General features: G+C 40.9%; 1 protein-coding gene across 3 annotated transcripts in view; it reads right to left on the bottom strand.

The window, feature by feature from the left end:
- Positions 1-25,465, bottom strand: part of MAPK6 (mitogen-activated protein kinase 6) — a 40,356-nt gene extending 14,891 nt beyond the window's left edge. Inside the window, exons 1-3 of one of the 3 annotated variants that reach the window (XM_046008605.1) lie at positions 25,313-25,465; positions 2,208-3,397; positions 210-354 (exon numbers count right to left, since the gene is read on the bottom strand). In XM_046008605.1, coding sequence (XP_045864561.1) covers positions 210-354; positions 2,208-2,762 — 700 coding nt within the window. In that variant the 5' untranslated portion in view covers positions 2,763-3,397; positions 25,313-25,465. The other 2 variants (XM_046008606.1, XM_046008607.1) reach the window with 2 other exon arrangements.
- Between the last annotated feature and the right edge of the window lie 66 nt (positions 25,466-25,531).

Raw genomic sequence — 25,531 nt, 5'->3', positions numbered from 1 at the left:
ACTAGAATTCTGATTAAATTTGTTGAGTGAACAATTCAGTGAATATATTAGTAAGTTTTTAAAATTTTTTAAATATTAAAAAACCAATTATCTTTTCAGTATCATAGACTATAGTAAATTGTGTTAAATCATACATATCTTGCTTCACAGATACATGCAAAATTATTCCTTTGAGGTAATTTTTTTCCATATATTTTAAAATTTCTAACCTGCAAAGAGGGTTTTACCAGTCAGCATTTCAGCAAAGATGCAGCCTGCAGCCCACATATCAATGGCTTTAGTATAATTATTAGGAGAAAGTAAAAGACGTGGAGACCTGTACCATTTAGTAACCAATCCTTCAGAAAGATGACCCTGGAAAAAAAACAAAAACATACTTTAATTTTTTACTTTAGCTGAAGAACAGTACATAAAACTTGATTCATTAAAGAATCACTGATCTTTAAAAAAAAAAAAAGTACCGTGAAATCCTAAAACAATACTGTTGATTTCTATGTCTATTTTCAAGGCTCTTGGACTTTTCAGGCTGAATGGAGGTTAAATTCCCCCTGGCACTGATCATCTATAAGAAGATATTCACATGAAGTCTGCTGACCAATAAGAATTTAGTGCTGATTCTATGTCACAAATTCCAAACATGTTTCAGAAGAGGAGCTATTTTTCACTTCAAGTCTTAAGTTACTTAAAGAGCTGGGATGCTTTAAATCAATGAGGGACAGGTAAAGTATAAACCACTGCCAACCTCCTGACAACCCAGTGGACCTGGCTCTACTATGTATCCCATTCCTAATCAGTTTTACTACTTCACATTTATAAAGCATTTAACAAAAATAGTTATACATATATGACCTTACTTCATCCTTAAAACAACCCTGAAAAATTATGAAGGTAGATATTAACTCCAATTTAGAGGGGTGGTAGATAAAGGAATCTGCTTAAGGTCAATATAGCTTATTTGGATGTAGAAATGGAACTCAATTTTAGATAGTTTAACTCTCAGTTCAGTGTTCTATCCACCATTCTTCATAAAATGATGTGGTGAGGGGCGCCTGGGTGGTTCAGTGGGTTAAAGCCTCTGCCTTGTGATCTCAGGGTTCTGGGATCAAGCTCCGCATCGGACTCCCCTGCTCAGCAGGGAGCCTGCTTTCCCCCTCTCCCTCTCTCTCTGCCTACTTATGATCTCTGTCATATAAATAAATAAAATCTTAAAAAAAAAAAAGATGTGGTCATCCATTTCATTTTAAATACTAAATTTCTACATTCAAGTTCTTAAAAAATAAATTATGCTTAATATGAGATGATACATGTGAATAAGAACATTTGTTTGTTTAGATGTATGCTATGGGAAGCCAAGCTAGCAGGGAGTTCCCAGAGGTTCTTTATAACCAAAGGAGCTCCACTTTAATATTTTAAACATCAGGGTCCCACAGACAATTTCATTTGAAAACTAAAAGACTGAAGTTCAGCTCAGAAAATACTAAATTCTTCTAAGAAGGCAAATTGTTACCTAAAGTATAGTTACTATGAATCCTTTTAGCTATTCTTTTTTTTTTTTTTTAGATTTTATTTCTTTATCTGACAGACAGAGATCACAAGTAGGCAGAGAGGCAGGCAGAGAGATAGAGAGGAGGAAGCAAGCTCCCCACCAAGCAGAGAGCCCGATGCGGGGCTCAATCCCAGGACCCCGAGATCATGACGTGAGCCGAAGGCAGAGGCCTTAACCCGCTGAGCCACTCAGGCGCCCCCTTTTTAGCTATTCTTACTTCCATTTTATCTTTATGCAAATTTAGATACTAAGCAAAATTAAATTTGCCTGAACAAGGCCTAAAAGACAGTAGAGACTCAAAAGGACAAAAGACCTAGAAGTTGAAATAGAAACTTCTCTTACCTTCAGACAGGACCACAATTCTGCCCTAAACACATAAGAATATATTCCACTTTTAAATAAGGGACAGTTTTAGTTATAATAAATAACCATACACTTTTAGGAATTTGTAAGTAATGAGGATCACACTCCAACTTCCTTTTATAAACATATGGACATTCTGAATGAAGGTAGATCTGTATCAGAAAAAAAGATACTACATAAAGTTTAATACAATTAACGATAAAAACCTGTCACAATATACTAAGAAGATACAAGTACCTATTCCTTCCTGATGATGTCCATTAGTTTAAAGGTCTGTCTCACCTAGCTTTCCACGTACCTTATGGGAATAATGGGGATCCATGATCCGTGCAAGACCAAAGTCACCTATCTTCAGCACCAAGTCTTCAGTATTAATGAAAAGATTAGCTGGTTTGAGATCTCTGTGCAGTACGTTTGCAGAGTGAATATATTTGAGCCCACGTAGCAGCTGATACATGAAAAGCCTGGCATGCTCTTCCAGTAAAGGGCCCTGCTCCAGCACATTAGCCAAGTCTGTCTCCATGTACTCCTGAACAATGTAGACACTGTTCAGTTCAGTAAGAGAGCCTACATCGTCTGTTAACTGGCTTCCACTAGGACCAAGAATTTCAAACACTTTCACAATGTTATCATGGTCAAGTCTTCTAATAATTTTGATTTCACGTAGAGCATGTTTGACACTCTGGGGATCAGTAAGGACAATTTTCTTGATGGCTACTCTTTTGTCACAGTCATTGTCTACAGCAGAAAAAACCAAGCCATTGCCTCCACAACCCAATGGTTTTAAGTCCATATACCTAGAGCCCAGATCAAAACCATGAATGTTCATGAGACTTTCAAATTTCTCTGCCATTTTGAAACCTTTACTATTGCCTTTTCCTTTCGAATTGTTGAACTTGTGTAAACAAGGAAGAAAACTGACATCAAAAGGAAAGATCTTTCAAAAAATGAAAAGAAAAATAATTTTGCTTCCACAACAAGATGATTTCTTGATGTTCATTGCATATGCCAACCAGGCCCGTTGAGTTCCCCTTAGATTTAAAGCTCAAAAAGCTCTATTCATACTGAGAATTAAAAAGATTGCAGTACTCATAGTTCAAGAAAGGGGCAGCAACTCTGCAGACATTTAAAGAAAACACTCAAGAAACTCAAACGGAATGAAATGACATACTATGCACTCAGATTTACTGTGCTAAACGATTTAACATTTAACAAAAATGTGAATAAATATGCACACAACAGGCTTCTATGAACATTCTCCTCACAGTGCAGATACATTCAGTGTTGGACTGGTCCTGAGCAGCATCATTCTAAGGTGCTGGTAAGCACTATTTCCGTTTTGCCTCTTTTCTTCCTTTGTTGCTGTATATTTCAACAGGAAGCCCTGGCGGCTGTTGGTTAATAGAAGATGTCTTTTGTTAGTGATCAGGTGGCTCCAGCTCACCACAATCACAATCAAAGCTACCGTCCATCTTACTCTGATAAAACCTGGAGGATTAGAAAAAAGAAGGAAAAGAGTCACCACCAGGAAATACTAAATACTCTTCTCTTCAACTTTGTAAAATGGCACAAATTGGGCAGTTAGCTATAAATGACTACTGGTACAGAACTTATTTATTTATAGTTACTAAATGGAAAAATGACCCTCAATCAAAAATAGCTATCCATGCTGTAAGCAATTCACATGTACCGGGCCTCAGACTCTAGATCCCACCACATTAGATTCTTTATATTTATGGTCAGTGGGTTGTATCATTTCTTAAAGGCCAAAGAGCAAAGGAAGGAAGGTTCACAGTATTTTTACAGAACTCTTTAGAATTTGAGCAGTACTACATTACTACCATTTCTCTTAAAATATATATATATTAAATAAGACTGCAATGTGTTACTTTCTTAAAGAACATGTTTACTTATTTACTACACCAGTAAACAGTGAACAAAAATCAGTACAAATTAAGAAACCTACAGCGTATGCTCTTCAATTTACAATAGAATGAACTCAAACAGTGAATAAACCAATGAAAATGTGTCTGGCTTCATTGATAATCAGAAAAATCAAACTATCTCAAGAAGATACATTTCAGAATAGAAAAACATTTTTAAGAGTCTGTTACTATTAAGTCTGAGGAGGAATGTGGAAAAATAAGAACTTTCATACAATACTGGTGAGTTTAAATTAGTAAAAGAATGACAAAGAGCAATTTAGAATAAATAAATGCATAAATAAGTAGCATACCTATGACTTGGCTATTTTTCCTCCAAAAAACACTGCCTAGAGAAATACTTGCAAATGAACATACAAATGCCCACCTTTTTTGTAATGGCAAAATATTAAAAAACAGCCTAAACTTTCAACAATTTGGGGATAAATGAATTTTATTTATAGAGTGCACTATTACATAATAGTAAAAATGAACAGAGATGGCTGAAATCACCATACAATAAATTTAAAAAGCAAACTGCAGATAGAAATGTACATGCTGGGGCACCTGGGTGGCTCAGTCATTAAGCGGCTGCTTTTGGCTCAGGTCATGACCCCAGGGTCCTGAGATCAAGCCCAGCATTGGGCTCCCTGCTCCTCTGGGAAGCCTGCTTCTCTCTCTCCCACTCCCCCAGCTTGTGTTCACTCTCTCGCTGTCTCTCCCTGTCAAATAAACAAAATCTTAAAAAAAAAAAAAAAAGGAAAAAGAAATGCACATGCTGAAACCACTTACTTCAGGTTTATAAGCACATGTGATGTTATTTTATGAGTGCATATATAAATGTAGCAAAAGTATTAAAAACATATTTGGCTGTTAAGTACCAAATTCATGATAATCATTGCTTTCAGGAATGAGGGAAGTAATAAGGGTGGGATTACACAGTATGCTCCAACTACATCTTTAATGTGTTTTTTTTTTTAAGATTTTATTTATTTATTTGATAGACAGAGATCACAAGTAGGCAGAGAGAGAGGAGGAAGCAGGCTCCCTGCCGAGCAGAGAGCCCGATGCGGGGCTCGATCCCAGGACCCTGGGATCATGACCTGAGCCGAAGGCAGAGGCTTTAAACCACTGAGCCACCCAGGCGCCCCTGTTTTTTGTTTTTTTTTTTTTTTTTTAAGATTTTATTTATCCATTTGAGAGAGTGAGTGAGAGAGAGCATGAGAGGGAAGAAGGTCAGAAGAAGAAGCAGACTCCCCGTGGAGCTGAGAGCCCAATGCAGGACTCAATCCTGAGACTCTGGAATCATGACCTGAGCCAAAGGCAGTTGTCTAACCAACTGAGCCACCCAGGCGCCCCTTTAATGTGTGTGTGTGTGTGTTTAAGGTTTTATTTATTTATTTGACAGACAGAGATCACAAGTAGGCAGAAATGCAGGCAGGGGGCAGGGAGCAGGTTCCCCACCAAGCAGAGAGCCCAGCACAGGCTGGATCCCAGGATCCCAAGACCATAACCTGAGCCGAAGGCAGAGGCTTAACCCACTGAGCCATCCAGGCGCCCCTAATGTGTTATTTCTTTAAAGAAAAAATTGTGGAAGTATGACAAATTATTAGAATCTCATAGAGTTCAGAGGTATGTATATGAAGAGATCCAATCATAGTGTGAGAAGACAGGCTGACAAATAAGCAAAACACAGATATCAGATGGCAATAAGTGATGTAAAAAAATAAAAGAGAAAGAGCCCAGGAGAGTGGTCAGGAGAAAGAGCCTCTAGTAAGGTGGTACTGGGAGCAAAGCTCTGAAGTGGGTGGGTCTCAGGGGGTGCTATGTGGGAGTAACTGCTATGGACAGAGGGGCTAGCACATGAAAGCCAGAAGGTGAGTATGCGCCTCATGTCTAAGAAATAACTAGGTAGTCAACATAGTAGCTCATTTAAGTGTACATGCCCATAAGCAAATAATACAGCCTAAACCTTAAATGGAAAGGCTTCTTGTTGCTAGCTTTTTATCTAAAAACTGGTACAGGTATATATATAGTGTTATATTCTGATTGGGTCTGAAGAAATTGGAAGCAGGACAGGTGCAATATTCATTTATTCAAAGGGCTAATCATTTAAAGGCAATGAGAAACTGTACCAAGACATGAAATAAAGCAGCCCATTCTGAACTTGAATTATGTGACAACTTTCAATCACCTTCAGGTTTGGCTTAAGAGAACTGCTAGGACTCTCAAACTCATCAGCTGTTTCACAAGGGTGAAGCTTTTATACAACAAGGAATCTGCCTTTATTTCCTTCCTGCTACATATTCCCACATAACTCACATGTGGAAATACAAGGTAACAGCTACTTGCCACAATCTGAGCACATCTTCAACTTCAAGAAATCCACATCCATTACAACTATGTGACAGAGAAACAGATGATACTGATAACTCAGACTAAGTAGATACAAAATCCTTAAGGCAACACCTTTTTTAAAAGATTTATGAGAGAGAGAAAGTGCGCATACAGGCACCACAAAAGAGAAAGTGGGGAGGGGCAGAAGGAGAGAACCCTAAGCAGACTCCCCTAACACCGGGCGTGAAGCTAAATCTCAGGACCCTGAGATCATGACCAGAGCTGAAATCAAAAGTCAGACACTTAACCAAATGAGCCACCCACTCCGCCTGGCTACAGCTTTATTTAATAAAAATTGATATTTACTATTGAATTCTTTTAACAAATATGAGCACTTCTTGTATCTGCTTAACGTTGTAAAGGACATTAACAGCATAACAGCTTTGTTTTACTCTAACAGACAGTTTCTTCTGTTTGCAAGCTTTTGTCTGCTTCTCAAGGAAAAAAAACTAACTCAAGGAAAAAATAAAAAACAAAAAACCAAGAGGACTCCTAAAAATTCTCTACTTTGTCAGTCTGCATAAAACATTTAAAAAGTTAAATTTTGCAAATAAACTTTTGAATTAAAAAATATTTCAGACTTTTAAAGGACTTTAATGAATACTGTCTCCCCTTCCCAATTTTTTCTATTTGTATACATCTTGATTTTCCAGTTCCCTACCAAATGTCCCTTTAAAAACAGTGTTTTTTAAAGTCTCCAGTATTTCTGAGATCTTACATTTCTAGTCTCCACCTGAAACAGATGTTTGTTCATACAAACATGCACGTGCATGCATACTTTCTCTCTTCTCTGTTCTTACCCTTCCGTGACCAATCCCTTAAACCTCAATTTTTAGATTTTTGATAAATGTACATTTTAAAGTCAGTTCTACAGACTTGACATAAGAACATTAAAATCTCTAAGTATTCTCTTAAGCTTCTAGTTCACTAGTGGAGCAATCATAGTCAAGCACAAATAATTTAGCTTTGCTAAAAAGGACACCACTATTATTTGACTATTAGCACTATTATAGAACTGCAGCCAGATTACTGGAGAGAGGTAAGAGAATGAGAGCTCTACTCAAGACTTCCACCCACATCTGCTCTCTTTAAATTACAGTGAAACCAAGAAGAATCACAGACCAAAAACTACAAGGATGACAATACTTTTTCAGAAATCTCTGTGACTGGTCAGCACTCAACAGAGGTAGAGTAGGTAAAAATTCACCTTGGGGAGGGCAGGAACTTGTGCCTAGGCTGAGAACTGCAGAGTCCTCATTACAGATTCAGGTGATGACTATATTGAAAGACTTGAACAGACTTTTCAGAAATACGAGACCATTCTAAGAAAGAAAGGAATATTAATCACCAAACTGTAACTCTAGGTCAGAATTATGCCAATGAAAAGTTGGGAGTGGGGGGTGGAGCAGACCAACAGCAGTGCTTGCCCAATGATATGCCTCACTGCTCTGCACTATTCTTCAAAATCCTTCAATAACTATTAGACCAAAAGCTACTGGAGCATGTTTTCATCCAGAAGCTTGGAAAGTAAGCCCACCTTAAGCAGTAAGTTGAAGGTAATGTTACACTGGTGTATGATGAAGTGGATCCAGTGAATGTTTCCAATTCAGTCATGCTCCATTCAGCAAGTAGTTGCTAACAATGTTATATACCTGTTAATACACTAGGTACTGGGGATAAAATGGTAAGTAAAAACAGACTTGTGCCCTGCCCTCATGGGGTTTACAGTATGGCTGGGGATAAACAATAATAAACTAATAAGAGGAAAAGGGGGGAGGCAAGGGACAAGTGGTACTAAGGAATGGTACGGGATGCTGAGACCTGCACACTGGGGGATTTGACCTAATTAGGGAGATCAGAATGTATGCCTCTGGAAGCCATAAAAAGGCTTAGTGACCATGAAGATCCTCCTTATCACCCTGATACCGGATTGTGAGGTGTCCAACTACCTTCCACTTCCCACATCCATCATGGAATTCTTGGGCCAGACTCAAGTATGCAGATACAACTCAACTGGACCAGCAGATTACTGGTCAAGCACGCTCCATTTGAATCAGCAATCTAGAAATGTCCCATTTACACCACTTTCTTTATTATCTTTGACATTTAACTTCATTAAAACAAGTTCAAAGAAAGATCTGGGGCTCCATATTCCTTTTGCACTTCCACACACTTCAAGGGAAGAAAACAGTAACTAAGATGAGACAGTAACTTAAAATAACCCTTCCCAGCATCCAGTTTCTCTGCCTCCAAATCTCAGTGCTGATACTGTGTTGCTTGCAGAGGGATCCTTACTTAAATTTTAATTAGCTGGGCCAATGTTTTGCTTTTAACAATGGGGTGGAAAAAACGAATCATAGGGAATGATTTATAAAAATAAAGTTGGCTTGGGGTACGTGGGGGGCTCAGTCGGTTAAGTGCCCAACTCTTGATATCCACACAGGTCATGATCTCAAGGTCCTGGGATTCAGCCCTGAGACACACTCTGCACAGCAGGGAGTCTGCTTGGGATTCTCTTTCCCTCTCCCTCTGCCCCTCCCTCGTCTCTCTCTCTCTCTTTCTCTAGTGCATGTTCTCTCAATAAAGAAATCTTTTTTTTTTAAGATTTTATTTATTTATTTGAGACAGAGACAGTGAGAGAGAGCATGAGAGAGGAGAAGGTCAGAGGGAGAAGCAGACCCCAATCAAGCGGAGAGTCCAACACAGGACTTTATCCTGGGACTCTGGGATCATGACCTGAGCGGAAGGCAGTTGCTTAACTAACGGAGCCACCTCAACAAATAAATCTTAAAGCCCTCAATAAATAAATCTTAAAAAACTAATAAAGTTGGCTTTATGCTTTCCCCTTTGGCTTTCTTTCCACCATAAAAATGGAAGTAAAAGTTTTCTATGTAGCACAGTCTGGGCACTGGCTTCCTACGTTTATAAGACAGTTCCCTGAAACTGCATTAGCCACACTGGTCTCCTCCAGCACTCCTTTCTTTCCTTAATCACCACCTGCTTTCTGTCACTGAGCCTACCTCCAAGCCAAAAGAAATACACGTACTCTGAGTCAAGTCTAAGTATATTCAGTAAAGTTATAAAATGCAAAAGAAAGAAGACAGCAACTTTGCCCCATTTCTCCATTGTGTAGAAACTGGGTTTTCTTTCCCTTCTTATCTAAGAACAACTTGGCCGCATATCAGAAAAGGAGTCTGGATGTGCAAAGCAAGTTTGAGGTGAGAGCCTTAAACATAAACCTTACCTGGTTTTCTCTACCATCTTCCACCCGGCCGCTTATCAGGTTAAATGTTGACATGGGTCATCTGGCCTGATCACATGCACTGACAGCTCTCCACCTCCCCCCTCCTCAATGGCTCTTGCCTATTTTGCTCTTCTCCCAGGTCAAGTGAGTAACTTGAGTTAAATGGAATCCAGCCAGCCTCACATCTCCTCAGCCAAAATCCAGTTGCTTTTGGAGAGAAGGGCAAGGTTGAGCTCTACTTAAATTCACATAGGACTATCTCTTAACCCTGGCACAGAGAGGTGTTGTTATAGCAAATTCATCCTTCCCTAAGATCATTATCTCAAGCTCTCAAAGTTACTAAGTTTCTAGGGCAGAGAAGGCCAAAGGCTACAGCTTAACTGCGTGTTCAGATGCATTCTTGACAATACCCTTATTCCTGATGTAAGGTAGCCCTTACAGTTACCAGAGATCCTTCTCAGGATTTGGACCTCAAGGAGGCTCATGGTGTAAACTAATGTCAATGAATGATCTTAGTCATCTGGCATGGGAGGGGGACCTTGAAACTCAAACACTAAAGTCTAACAAGGCCTTGTCTGCTACCAGTAACCAGTGTGTTCTATAGAACAAACTTGGGAAGTCAAAGAAAGGATTGCTTGGCTTCTAACAAAGTATCCAAAAACTCTTCCACTCCCAACTTCTGTTCTTAAATTGTCTGAACCTTTGCCTAATAACAAGTTAACATTAGGGACTTGCATTTGCCTTTGTTTAAAAAGCCAGTATGTGGGATGCCTGGGTGGCTCAGTCAGCTAAGTGGCTGCCTTCGACTCAGGTCGTGATCCCAGGATGATCATCGGGCTCCTTGCTCAGGAGGGAACCCACTTCTCCCTCTGCCTCTGCCTGCTACTCTGCCTGCTTATGCTCTCTCTCTTTCTGACAAATAAAATCTTAAAAAGCCATTATGTTCATTTTTTAAAAATTTATTTGACAGATAGAGATCACAAGTAGGCAGAGAGGCAGGCAGAGAGAGAGAGGAGGAAACAGGCTTCTCGCTGAGCAGAGAGCCCGACACGGGGCTCGATCCCAGGACCCTGGGATCATGACCGGAGCCGAAGGCAGAGGCTTTAACCCACTGAGCCACCCAGGTGCCCCCATTGTGTTCATTTTGATGCTCATCTCTAGTTGCTATTTCTTCTAGGGTACCTGTAGTAGAATATAAAGAACTCCACAGATCAGATAAATTGGTCAAAAAATCTTTAAGGACCCTTCCAATTCTCAGTCTATCATCTATGAAAGCCCTGTACAAGTCTTTTACTTCACTGGTCATTTGTTCCCAAGCACTTATTACGGTGGTATGCCCAGATTGGGGGATATGTGATTCAAACTTCTGTATACTAAACATTAAACAAACACAATCCTCTATATATATTTATGGCTAGAAATTTAAAAATAATTATAATAACCCTTCATCCCCTCTCTTACCTTTCTCCTGCCTAAGCCCTCATTTCTAAGACTCCTCTCCTAACTCATGTTAAGGAAACACTGGTGCTTATATATAAACAGGAGACACGTGGGCAGCCTTCTTCTTCAAGTATCTTTGGCCATATGAGGATTCCAACCAGATGAAAATATAACTTTCTGTAGCAGTCAGGATAGGTTAGAAATACAGTTAACAAATAACCCCCAACATCTAATGACTTACAAGAGAAGTTTTAAGTCTTGCTAATGCAACAAGTCCAACACAGCTGTCATGCAAGTTGTCAAAGTAACTACTAGCTCTGACCACTGCCACTCAACGTGCTGGAAGGAACAAAGAAGTGGGAATATTTTGCTGGTCTAAAGCTTCCATCCAAAACACACTTCACTTCTGGTCACCTTTTACTGACCAAGGCAGATCACATGGTCACACCTGCTTCAAGGGAGTAGGAAAATGCAATCCCAACATTGTTTCAGTAGCAGAGAACCAAGATGTTCTAACAGCTTTGACTAAAACAGTTTCAATTCTACCATCCATCCATTTTTACTCTACAAAACCTTGCTGAGTGTTTATCATATGCCTGATGTTGTTTTTGGCATAATAGGTTAAAAAAAACAACAACAAAGAAATCACCCTGACCTCATGGAGAACAAACTCCTAGGTCATTGTAGTTGCTTCCTCTCTGTCCCACTAACTTCTTCCTCCTCTCTTTTCTAATACTATTCTCCTTCTCTGTCTTAGGCCATTCTTCTCTAGTCTAGTCTAATCTCTCCTAGGGCACCACCTTACCACTTTCCCCTCCCTCCGCTTTGTTGTATGTAACTCTATTTTAAAATAAAAGGTTTGGGGTGCCTGGGTGGCTCAGTGGGTTAAAGCCTCTGCCTTTGGCTCAGGTCATGATCCCAGGGTCCTGGGATCGAGCCCCGCATCGGGCTTTCTGCTGGGTGGAGAGCCTGCTTCCCTTCCTCTCTCTCTCTGCCGGTCTCTCTGCCTACTTGTGATCTGTCAATAAAAAAAAAAAAAGGTTTGAGGGGTGCCTGGGTCGCTCAGTCAGCTAAGCGGCTGCCTTCAGCTCAGGTCATGATCTCATGGTCCTGGGACTGAGTTCTGCATCAGGCTCCCTGCTCAGCAGGCAGCCTGCTTCTCCCTCTCCCTCTGCCTGCCGCTCCCCCCGCTTATTCTCTGTCAAATAAAATCTTTTAAAAAATAAAATAGGGGCGCCTGGGTGGCTCAGTGGTTTAAGCCGCTGCCTTCGGCTCGGGTCATGATCTCAGGGTCCTGGGATTGAGTCCCACATCGGGCTCTCTGCTCGGCAGGAAGCCTGCTTCCCTCTCACTCTCTCTGACTGCCTCTCTACCTACTTATGATCTCTCTCTGTCAAATAAATAAAATCTAAAAAAAATTTAAAAATAAAATAAAATAAAAAGTTTGAGGGGCGCCTGGGTGGCTCAGTCAGTTGAGTGTCTGACTCTTGATTTCAGTTCAGGCTGTGATCTCGGTGTCGTGGGATCAAGCCCCATGCTGGACTCCACACTCACCATGGAGTCTGCTTGAGTTTCTCTCCCTCCAGCCCTCCATCTACTCTCTCTCTGATAAGTAAATAAATCTTTTTTAAAAAGATTTGAAACTCAGTTGCTTTACTTATACTTTCTGAGCATAGTACCTGGGTGCTTAGCAGGCACTTTATAAACTGTACTAACTGAATTAATGTAAACAGCATATTTTATTTGATAGTAAAACATTCTGGAGAAAACAAGCTCTAGTCTCAACTTCCTCAGAATCTGCTCACACTTTGACCCACTGGGGGAACATCAGTGATGACTCCTAGATATGGTACTTTCCTTTCCAGGAATTCCCCCCAGGAGCTTCACTGTATGGTAAACACATAGGTTTGTCAATACATGACGAAAGCAAGGATTTCAACTAACTCAGACTGAAGAAAAAAAAGAAAACTTTGACTTTGTTATAGCTCCTGTTTTATTCTGTTGAGGTAGTAAGAAGGGATTATGCCACCGAAATAGTGTCTTATATTAGCAGACAAGCAGGATTCTATAAAAAGTCCCGTTAGCCCATGTGATACCAAGTAGGTATCGTGAAGATATGTGAGACCTTGACATTATTCTGATTATTCTTCAGTCCATCCTAGTAGGCTCTATGGCATTTAGCACCACAGCTTTCCAGACTGCACACCAAATATAACTGCTGTCATTTTTCAGCTAACCCTAGTGAGGGTATGAAGGCCACAACATGCAAGGCCATCCATACAAAATATTTCTGGACTCTCATCAAAGGGAAAACCATATGCTTTATTGGTGAGCACCCAATTTTTAAAAAATGAATCAGAATAGCATATAACTTTCCTGGAATATCCTTCTTCCTTTGTTTCTCATTTTCTTCAAGGCTAAACAAAGCTTACAAGATTTTTTAAAGATTTATTTTTTTATTTGACAAATAGAGACTACAAGCAGGCAGAGAGGCAGGCAGAGAGAAAGAGAGGAGGAAGCAGGCTCCCAGCCAAGCAGAGAGCCCGATGCGGGGCTGGATCCCAGGACCCCGGGATCATGACCCGAGCCGAAGGCAGAGGCTTCAACCCGCTGAGCCACCCAGGCGCCCCACAAGATTTTTTTAAAAAAGTGTAAGTTTCCTATCAGATTCACACTGAAGTTTCATACTATTCCTCTCTAGTTTCTCTCTAGTTTCACTAAGACCATATTAAAAGGGGAAAAATATGAGTTAAGGAGATGTGACATCTAGTCCAGGTCTATGGCTAAATTAGCTTATAATCAAAGCATTTCTAGGCCTCAGTTCCTCATCAGGAAAATGATGTAGCTAAACTACATGACTTCTATGGCCTCTTCCAGCTCTAAAGTTTTATCATTTTAATGAAAAGTTCAGGATTTCCACTTCTGATTAGAATGCAGAAAAATTACAAAACACTGTTACTCACACCATATAACATGATAAGACAGATAAGATACAATACTGTAGTTTTTGAAAAACCCATCAGGAAAGCTAAAGATGCAAAGAAATCTAAATAAACTAAATTCTAGAAAATATTAAGCCCTTCATAAAAGAGACCATGGCTATTCTCATTCCTGGCAAAGTGGCAAAGCCAGGAAATTTCCACCAACAGAATTGAGAAGAAACCAGCCAAATTTATAACCAACTTTTAATAGCTGAATGTGGTTGCAATTAACAGATTAGAATTCAGAGGAGGCCCAGCTATAAGCCCCACCTGCCAATTCCTTCCCACAGGTCATCACAGAGAGCTAAAGTCTGAGGGCAAGGCAGAAAAGCTAAGAGAGTATCTCATAAACTATACAGGCCTCCACCACATCCAAGGCAGCTGTTCTGAAGGTGGAGGACAAGTCAAAAAGCATGAGATAAACCCCTCCAATGCATTCTGAGTACAAGGCAGATAGTATCGCTAAGGCAAATAAAGGGCACAAACATGAAATAAAGAAAAACTGAGGTGAGGGGTGCCTGAGTGGCTCAGTGGGTTAAGCCTCTGCCTTTGTCTCAGGTCATGACCTAGGGGTCCTGGGATTGAGGCCTGCATCAGGCTCTCTGCTCAGCGGGGAGCCTGCTTCCCCCTCACTCTCTGCCTGCAGCTCTGCCTACTTGTGATCTCTCTGTGTCTAGAGAAAGAAAGAAAGAGAGAATGAAAGAAGAAAAGAAAACCTGAGGTGGTACTGGAGAGCAAAGAAAATGTCCAAGCAGTCCAAAGAGCTGCTGGCAGCTAAGATGAACAGGTTCAGAAAGCTGACAGGATAGAAATATATGAAGAGATCATAGAAAAAATTTTCTAAAACCAGGGTGTCTGGGTGGCACAGTTGGTTAAGTGTCCGACTCTTGGTTTAAGCTCAGGTCATAATCTCAGGGCTGTGAGACTGAGCCCCATGTTAGGGTCTCCGCTCATTCCAGAGTCTGCTTGAGATCCTCTCTCCCTCTGCCCCTCTTCCTCCTGCTTGCCTGCGCGCGCTCTCTCTAAAATAGATAAATCTTTACAAAACAAAACAAGGCGACAGGGTGGCTCCGTCAGTTAAGCATCTACCTCTGGCTTAGGTCTTGATCACCGGGTCCTGGGATCGAGTTCTACATCAGGCTCCTTGCCTAGGGGGAACCTGCTTCTTCCTCTGCCTGCTGCTCCCCGCCCCCCCACCCCGCTTGGGCATGTGTGCACTCTCTCTGACAAAATCTTTTTAAAAAATAAATAAATAACAAAACTAAACTAAACAATTTTCCAAAACTACAAAAGACACCAACTCACAGACCCAAGTACTCAAATGAACTACAAGCAGAATAAGGAAAAGAAACCCATACCTAGGTCTATCATAGCCAAACTGTTGAAAATGACGAGTTGCGGGGTGGGGTGGTGGAGAGCAACTGTTAAAAGGAACCAGGTGAAAGAGAGTTAACTCTATACTAGGGAAGTACAATAGGAGGGATACCTGATTAATCACTAGAAATGATGAAAGCCGGAAGACAAGAGTACATCATTTTTCAAGTGCCAGAAAGAGAAATATCAACCCAGAATTTTGTACCTAGGGAAATGAAGATGAAATGAAGATCTTCATTCAGAAATGAAGACGAGGGTGCCTGGGTGGCTCAGTGGGTTAAATCCTCTGCCTTCAGCTCAGGTCGTGATCCCAGGGTCCTGGGATCGAGCCCCGCATTGGGCTCTCTGCTCAGCGGGGTGCCTGCTTCCCCTTCTCTCTCTCTGCCTGCCTCTCTGCCTGCTTGTGATCTCTGTCAAATGAATTAATAAAATCTTAAAAAACAAAAACAAAACAAAACAAAAAAACAAAAATGAAGATGAAATAAAGACAAAGTGAAAGACACAAAGTGTCTTCAAAGAGACAAAAGTGAAAAGAATTGGTCTCCCTCACGATGTGGGAAACAAAGGCAGAAGAATTATTAAATTTCCTTACTACCTACAGCCCACTGACAAGTCCTTGAAATGTGCAGAGTGACATTCCTCTAGAGACTTAACTGCCTCCACGTTGACACTTTGCCAAGGGCAAAAGGCAATCCTAGTTCGACACCCCCACCCCACCAGATCCAGTAAGCCTAGTTTAACACACAAAAATTCTTTTTTTTTTTTTTTTTTTTAAGATTTTTATTTATTTATTTGACAGAGAGAGATCACAAGTAGGCAGAGAGGCAGGCAGAGAGAGTGAGAGGGAAGCAGGCTCCCCGCCGAGCAGAGAGCCCGATGCGGGACTCGATCCCAGGACCCTGAGATCATGACCTGAGCCGAAGGCAGCGGCTTAAACCACTGAGCCACCCAGGCGCCCCAACACACAAAAATTCTTTTGGAAACTTCCTTTATCTCTAAAACCCCCAAGATACATGTTAGCAATCACCTCTCCCCCCATACCGCAACCCAAGGATATAGCCCACCAATATACATCCAAAGGGTCTCATGACTAAGGTTTCATTAGACAGTAATAAACGATCTTTTCCTAACAATAGGTAGCCCCTTCAAGGTCCTGGAAACTTTGCTTCCAAATTCCTTTGAGACTTACGCTATCCCTAACCCCCTCCCAACTTGAAATTATATAACAGGCCACTCTTCATGACCCTGGTACAGCTCTTTCTACCCATGGGTCCTGACCCCGTGCCTTAATAAAATCACCTGTTTGCACCAAAGATGTCTCAAGAATTCTTTCTTGGCCATCAGCTTTGAACCCTAACATCTTTCCTATAGCACTTCTGAGTTTTGCTAAAGAAATGGTAAAAGTTCTTATGCTGAAGGAAAATGACAACAAATGGAACCTGCATAAAGGAACAAAATCTCCAGAAAGGATAAATAATTAGAAAATATAAAAGGTCTTTAAAAAAAAAACAACAGAAAACTTATCTACATGTTTATTATTATTTTAAAGATTTTATTTATTTATTTGACAGAGATCACAAGTAGGCAGAGAGGCAGGCAGAGAGAGAGAGGGGGAAGCAGGCTCCCTGCTGAGCAGAGAGCCTGATGAGGGGCACCATCCCAGGACCCTGAGATCATGACCTGAGCCAAAGGCAGAGGCTAACCACTGAGCCACCCAGGTGCCCCTACATGTTTATTTTTTTTTAAGATTTTATTTTTATTTGAGAGAGCACACACGCACACGAGCAGGGGGGGAAGCAGAAGGAGAAGGAGCAGACTCCCTCAGCTGAGCAGGGAGCCTGTCACAGGACTCAATCCCAGGACCCTGGGATCATGACCTGAGCCAAAGGCAGATGCTTAACCAAATGAGCCACCCAGGCACCCCCTGTCTACATGTTGAAATGTCTTTAAGAGACTGATTATTTAAAGCAAAATAAGGTATTACGAGGTTTATAGCACATGTAGAAATAAAAGACAACAAGCGCTCAGTGTTGGAAGGGGATGAACCGAATTGTGTTATCATAAGGTTTACAGTATTGGTGAAATAGTTTAGATTATTTAAAAAAAATTATGATAACTACTGAAAGGCTCATGGGTCATCTTTAAACACCTTCCTTTTTGGTCATTATGTTTACTTAATAACAGACATATCAATGGAGAGTAAAAGGAAGGTTAAAAAGAAAACTAAATCACCAACTGCAAGTAGTTTTTGTGTACTTTTACATCAATCATAATATAAACCAGTATGTTAACATTAAAGTATCATCACAGATTCATGGATAGTTCCAAAGGAAATGGAAATTAACCATGTTAATCAAAGTAAACATACATATTTTAACTGAAATAACTTTGAGGGGCTGTACTTCCTGCTTTAAAAGTATATACTTTCAAGACAGTAAAAAATTGTATTATCGATTATGGCCCCAAAGTTCAAATTGGAGGATATAAGTATGTTTGGCACATATCTATCCCACATTATCAAATATTATAAAAGCAATTAATGGGAAAAAAAGGATTTGTTTATATAATAAAGGCACTGAACATGAGAACAGCATTTTTAATATCTGAATTTTCAAAGAATATAAAAAACAAAAATATCAAGCTTGATTAAGAATGTATTATGCATAAAACAGTGTACTGGACATATATACTCTTATAATAAATCCTAACTGTATGGGTTTTATGCACTTTACTTCAGAGAATTTAAATAATACATTCAACATTACATATCAATGAAAGAACTAGGACTTGAATCTCAGATTGTAAACCAAAGCCCAAGATCTTCTTTCAAATAATGATGAATTTTTTTTTATTGACCAGTACACCAAGAGAACTTGGTGATAGATTAGATATGGGGGATAAGGGGAAGAGGATTTAAGAGTAATTCCTACATGCCAATTACTGAGATGGGGAAAACTGGGAGAATGATACAGGAAAGAGAGTTCTATTTTGGATACGTTAAGCCTATTCATGTAGTGTCTATTTAAATAATTGAGTGGTAACATCAAGCACGCAATTGGATTATGTGTCTGGAGTTCAGGCAAGAAGTCTAAATGTAAATCTGAGAATTACTCATATGTAGATAGTACTTAATAAACTGAACGAGACCACTTGGGGAAAGAATTTAGAAAGGTGGATGAGAGCAGGAACTAAACTCTGGGATATGCCAATACATGAAGGCAAGTAGATGACAGAAGCCTGTAAAAACTTATGCCAAAGTGTGAAGTAGGAGAAAAACAAGAATAAGTTTCATAAGCTAAGAAAAGCAGGTGAATAAGCAGAAAACAATGGTCAACTATACTGAAAGCTGTCACAAGATCCTGTAAGATAGATTTGGTAAATTAAAGTCATTGATGTCTTGTTTAGAGCAATTTTAAGTGGTGAGATGGTTTAACAGAAGTCAATCCGGAACAGGTTGAGGAGCAAAGTGAAGAGAACACACAAAGACAACTCTTGAAAATTTGCTTGAAAGATGATCAGAGAAATGAGAAACTAGACAATAGCTAAAAGAGAAAATGGAATCTGAGAGGGTTTGTAACAGATTTCCATATCCATACTGTTCAATATGGTAGCCAATTACTGAATAAATGAAATGTGGTGAGCAGGGCTGAGAAACTAATTTTTTTTCTAATAAATTTTTATTTATTTATTTTTATTTGACAGAGAGAGACACAACGAGAGAGGGAACACAAGCTGGGGGAGTGGGAAAAGGAGAAGCAGGCTTCCCAATAAGCAGGGAGCCCGACACAGGGCTCGATCCCAGGACCGGAGGACCATACCCTGGGCCGAAGGCAGATGCTTATTGACTGAGCCACCCAGATGCCCCATAAATTTTTATTTAAATAGCCACACATGTGGTGCCTGGGTGGCTCAGTCAGTTAAGCATCCATCTGCATTAGGCTCAGGTCACGATCCCAGAGTTCCAGGATCAAACCCGCATGGGGCTCCCTGCTTAGCAAGGAGTCTGCTTCTCCTTCTGACCCTTCCCTCCTTCCCCCCCATGCTCTCTTTCACTCACTCTCAAACAAATAAAATCTTTTTTAAAAAAATAAATAAATAGGGTCACCTGGGTGGCTCAGTGGGTTAAACCTTTGCCTTCAGCTCAGGTCATGATCTCAGGGTCCTGGGATGGAGCCCTGCATCGGGCTCTCTGCTTAGTGGGAAGCCTGCTTTCCCCTCTCTGCCTGCCTCTCTATTTGTGAACTCTCTCTCTCATCAGTAAAATTTTAAAATCTTACAAAATAAATAAATAAATAGCCACATGTAGCCAGTAGCTACCAGACTGGACAGTAGAGTTCAGAGCACATTTGTATACTACTAAAGACAACCCAAAAGAAACAGGAAAATGCATGATGCAAGCAAGAGATGAGTCCTTAAGAAGTGAAGGGAAGGAATCCAAAGCAAAAGCGGAAGAATCTACAAGGGATAAACATGAGTGAAGCAAAGCCTGAAGTTAGAGCAATCAGTGGGAACTGTAAAATTTAACATCAGAGTGTCACTTAAGCCTGGTTGAAATCTCAAGCATAAGAATAAATTACAGAAGGTAGAAAAGCTAAGCAGGAGAGCTTGGGAAGGTAATTTGTATCTACTGAGTATGCATTCAGTGCCAGGCATTTTCTGTGACAAATTATTTTGCTACTGAAAAACCATAAAGTGCCTTGTCAGTCTTATTTTACAAACAAGAGTATGGATGCTCTGAGAAGTAAAGCAACTTCACTGAAATCACATACATAGTAAATGTCAAGATTTAGTCACAGGCCAGTCTGATTTACTTTAGGGTTAGAATCTTACCACTACATAAGGGGGGCAGGTTAAGAACCAATGTTTCCACACCTGGAAACATTAAAAAATGGCAGATAAATCTGGCAGCTAACAAGTACCAATGAGCCTGGAAGTAGTAGGCCAGAGGTAAAAACGGTCCCCTCCACGCTATCTATAAGCTAATTAAGGAACATTTATTTAACAACAATTTTTAATTTTTTTTAATCTAAGTGAAAATGCCTTTATTAAGACAAACAGGAAAACACATTCTTGCCAAACTTATCTATTTTACAAGAGTATCAATCAGAAAACTGGCAGTGCTTTATAATAACTACAAAATCGTATCTGGGCAAAAAAAAAATCCTATCTGGGCATGCTGAAAAAGTAGGAAGTTAGAAACTGACCATCTCTCCAATTTGTAAATGAAGGAGGAAATTATTAAACTGAGCCAAATCAGTTATTAAATTATAGCTTAGATTACTTTAAATTTAGTGTCAACATAAATCACCCAGATCTGAGCTGTCCAATATGGTAGCCACTAGCTACTTGCAAGCTATTTAAAAATAATTAAAATTAAATTAAAAATTCAGTTCCTCAGGTGCACTAGTCACAACTGTTAAGTGCTCAACAGTCACATGTGGCTAGTTGGCTACTTCAATGAACAACAAAGAATAGAGCCTTCTATCAAAAGTGCTACTGAACAGTGATTAATTATATCTTCAATTTTTCTTTTGACTTTTTTAGGAGAGCCAATAAAAGGAATAACTCAGAAGATCTGAGTTTTCCAAATCAGCACTAGCCAGCTGAGCAACGATGTATGTGTATCATTTAACAGTGCTTCTAGAAATGAATGTGCATTTGAATCACCTAAGAATGCTGTGAAAATGTAGATTCTAATTCAGTAGGTCTTGGGATGGGGTCAAGAATTCTGCACTAACATATTCATAGGTAATGTTAATACTGCTGGTCCAGCAATCACACTTTGTGTACTAAGATCTTAGTTCTCTCTGGGTCTCAGTTTCCTCAGCTGTCAAGTAACTGGAAAAAGACATTGGTCCTGAACCCCCTGTAAACACTAACATGTAGTTTGTACAGAATGAAATGCAGAGATTTCGGTTTCTGCAGAGGAATTTTCTTCCCTGAAGTAAACGCCAGGATTCTAACAAACAATATTTGTGCTACCATTTTTTTTTCCATGAAAAGACACTCTAAATTTAAATGAAAAGCAATGGGAAAATGTGATTTGCCATATAAATATTCAATCTCTGTACAAATTTTCAGAAATGGGTTTAAAAGGCTGAAAGCTGACGTGTATGAAAGACAAACCACTAAGAATCACCAGAGAGGCGCACTATATTTTCTAAATACAGAGCTCATGGAGGAAAAAAACAAACAAACAAACAAAAAAAAACAATGCAGGACTCAGCCTGTACTACTGTTACCTTAAAAGCATCAGTTCTACATGAAAAGCAACTCCCTGGAAAAAGCCGTTAACTACAATAACATTACTGTTGTTTTGTTTTGGTGAAGTTTCAGTCAAGGCTCTGAGCAATAAAAAAGTGACCAAAATCCCCATGCCACTAACAGGCAACATTGTAAACAGTCCACAGAACAGGCTGAAAGAGCTGAGGTGGGGCAGCCAACAATGCCACAAAGAACTACCCTTGGGACAGCCTCCTATTTCAACAGGGGCCCTACAGTCATACATGGTTCAAACAGGCAGTTCAAACAATGAAATGGACAGCAGTGGTGTGGCTCACCATTTCATAAAGCAGTATCTCATAAAAAGGAGACAGGCTAAAATATCCACTCTGTTCATAAATTCTGGATTATGCATGATAGGTAATTACTTATGTTCTTAAAAAACAAACAAAGAAAAAACTGGAGGGCTCCTGAGTGGCTCTAGGTAGTTAAGCATCTGCTTTTGCCTCAGGTCATGATTCCAGGGTCCTGGGATCGATTCCCATGGCAGGCTCTCTGCCCAGCAGGGAATCTGCTTCTCCCTCACTCTCCCTTAATGCTTCCCCTGCCTCCGTGCTCTCGAATAAATAAATAAAAACTTGAAAAACAACAACCCTGGAAATACATGTTCAACTTCTAGGTGACAGGATGTTTTGAAAATCTGTACTTTTTTATATTTATATTTTTATATTTCCTTTAATAAGAAATATATTTTAAAGTTTAAATTAAACTTCATTAAAGTTCTTCTATATAAATGTCAGGCACTTCCAAAATCTTTCCAAAGATTTAATTCCCTTTAACAATACATTTTACTACTTAGGAAACTCTTCAAATAAATCACTTTGAAAAGATAAACAGTATATTAAAAAAACCTAAGAGATGAGGAGTTTTTTCTTCTCACTTTTTAAAACGAACTGCTATTCACTCTTTTTTTCCTCCCAATCTTAATTTAGGACAACCTGCTAAAAGGTGGCTTTTAACAATTAGTCAAAATATCTTATTACCAAATTTCAGTGTGGGTCCTAAATTTGGAACTGTACATTCTGCTTATCTTTAAAAAAGACTGATGAGGGTCACCTGGCTGACTCAGTTGGTGGAACACATGACTCTTGATCTCAGGGTTGTGGGTTCAAGCCCATGATGTGTGCAGAGATTACTTAAAAATAAAAATTTTTTTAAAACTTAAAAAGACGGAAAAGTGCCTATAACAATACCTACTTCAAGTTGTCTTTATTAAAACAGAAAATTCATATATATCATAAATACACATAGAAAATCCATACAGATTGGGAGAAAGCACTATTGTATAATTCTGTCTGAATGAAATGTTCATTTTCAGAGCTATATCCGATTAATACTTCTGCACTTTCACAACACTTAAACTAGTTTCTAGATATTATAAAGGTAACTTTTACATTACTAATGAGAAATAAAAGCCTAATTTCTACTCACACCATAAAATTCTTTTATAAATAATCTGTAACAAATCTTTCTCAATAAGAGAAAACTGCTAGTATCAAACTTTTAACAACTGACCAGCAATTAATTTCACCTTTTCCTCTCAACAAATGTTATAAAATTCCACCTGTAGGATATCTGCTCTCCTTTTAAAATGTAACTTAAGCCATTACTCTTAGAGAAACTGTGGTTCTTTTTGAGAGAGAATTATAATGTGGATAGAAACATTTTAGCCCTATCATTTAAAAAAATACAGTGTATAAAAAAAAGGGCCACGTAGCAGTCCGTGGGCAGTGTGAGTCATCACCCAACTCAAAACTTGCAGCACTTCTGAGCTTCCTCCTACCAGACCCCATCCCCTTCACCAATGTACCCTGAGTCAGCAAACCTCACTATTTTGTCAGTTATGAATTCTCACGATGTTTAAATGAACTTATGCAAAAACACTGCAACACATTTAGTACTAACACTTGTCATTAGAACATATACTCTTTCTTTTACAAATTTAACCCATCTTCAAATCAATCTTCTTTAGATTCTTTCTCAATCACAAATAGTCAAACACTACACTGAATCCTCCTTTGCAAGTAACCAAACTCCAAAATATATATATATAGGTTTTTTATAAACAATTCTGTTTGCCAGTTGTTTTTTTCCTGAACAGTAAAATCTAAATAATAAAACATGGCCTGCTCAAATCTGGCATATTTCCTAGATGACTGCAATTACTGAATTTAGAACACCAATAAGCAATTTTACAAGTTTCACTAGGCAATTCTTATTAAGTGATGTAACATATATATATGAAAGGACTTTACACTCCTGGCACATAGCAAGCAAACCCTTCATAAACGTGTTTGAACAACTACCCGTTAGAGATCTTAGAGATTCTCCCACCCAATTCAAGATTATTTTTCAAACATTAAAATCTGACATCTCTAATAATAAACTCTAGAGGTAGTTCCTTTTCAGGGCCAGGCTCTGTTTGGACTGGACCCTACATTCTTCTAGTCAAATTACTGTTTCCACCTCAGTTTCCCAAGGTTGAAGAGAGAGACTATGTTCAATCAGAACCTTTAAAACTAACAAGGCTAGAAGCAGCCCCAATCAGAAAATTACTCTGGAGCGGTCTGCACTCCATTTTGTCCCCCGTAAATTTTTTTCCCTCCTTGACAAATCATCTTCTATCGTTAAAAAAAAAAAAAAGTTAATACTGACTTTTAAAAGCATTTGTAGCAATGAGGAAAACAACAGGAATTTTGCTGCAAATGCAGTAAGGCTTCTAATCCCACCACTTCACTGGACCTTTGCCAATGAGCAAGCAAAAGAGAAAATAAAACAGGAAAGGAATCAAAAAGATCCTGCTTCACAGAGCTCCCACGTAACACCTGAACCAGTGGAGTCGTACGAAGCCGAGGAACAAAAGGCGGCCAAGAGACCTCTACTTCTCCACGCACCTCACCAAGGCAGGTAGAAACGCACCGCCAAGTCAAGAGGCCCTTTTCGGTGACGGACAAAACAAGTTTCCATTGAGGCACTTTCACAGACCAGCGCTCCGCGTCCCGAACAGCCAGGGAAGGAAAGGCGGCAGCAGGGTGGGGGAGCGGGGGAGCAGAGAAATGAGCAATTCCGAGCCGGGCAAGTTTTCTGTACCTCGTTTACGACCAGAACTCAGAACTTGGGCAGAGGACTCCGGGGCTCCGAGACCAGCCGGGTGAGCGGAGCGCGCTACGCAGTTCGCCGAGTCCGCCGGGGACTTTGCCCGGCCGGAGTCAGCTGAGGCCGAGTCACCCGAGTGGGATGGGGGAGGAGACGCGGGAGCATTTCGAGGGCAGCGCGCCAGGAAGGCGAGACTCCGCGCCACCTCACGTTCCCCGGGCCGCCCCTCCCGGCCGCCGCCCCTCGCCCGCCGCCCGGGGCGGGCTTCGAACCCGCGGAACCGCGCGCAGGCGGCGCCGCCGCAGCCGAGCGGCGGGGCCCGGGGGCTGGCTGGCGCGGCCGGGCCGGGAGGCCGGCGAGGGGCGTGCCGGGTGGGAGGGGCGCGCCGGCCGCTCTGCCGGCCCCACGCGGGGACCCCGGCCCGTCGCCCGCCAGCCCGCCGGACCGCGCGGGGACGCGCCGGCCAGGCCCGAGCGGGTGGGCCGGCGGGCGGACGGGCGGGCCGGAGACGGAACAAAAGCGCCTTTGTTGAGCGGCGGCCGCCGGAGGGTCACACACAATGGAGGAGGGAGCCGGCTCCGCCGCCGCCGCCGGGCCCGCCGCGGCGCCCTTCCGCGCCGCCCCTCCAGCGCGCCCCGCACACGTACACACACACACACACACTCACGGGACTTCGCCGGCTCATCGAGGGAGTGCGGGGCCCGCGGACAGCCCCCAGTGTCGGCTCAGGTCTCCGGCTGTGCTGGCGGCAGCGGCGTCTCCGAGGCTCTCGCTTTGCCGCAGTCGCCGCCATGTAACCCCGACCCGCGAGAGAGGGCGAGGGAGAGGGGGCGGGGTTTTCACGAGCCACGCCCCCCTCGCGTCACAGGCTCACTCCACGGGTTCC

The sequence above is a fragment of the Meles meles genome, chromosome 6, assembly GCF_922984935.1.
Source record: "Meles meles chromosome 6, mMelMel3.1 paternal haplotype, whole genome shotgun sequence".
NCBI lineage: Eukaryota > Metazoa > Chordata > Mammalia > Carnivora > Mustelidae > Meles > Meles meles.
The sequence above is the reverse complement of the archived record's forward strand: the minus strand, read 5'-3'. Positions and strand labels throughout refer to the sequence as shown.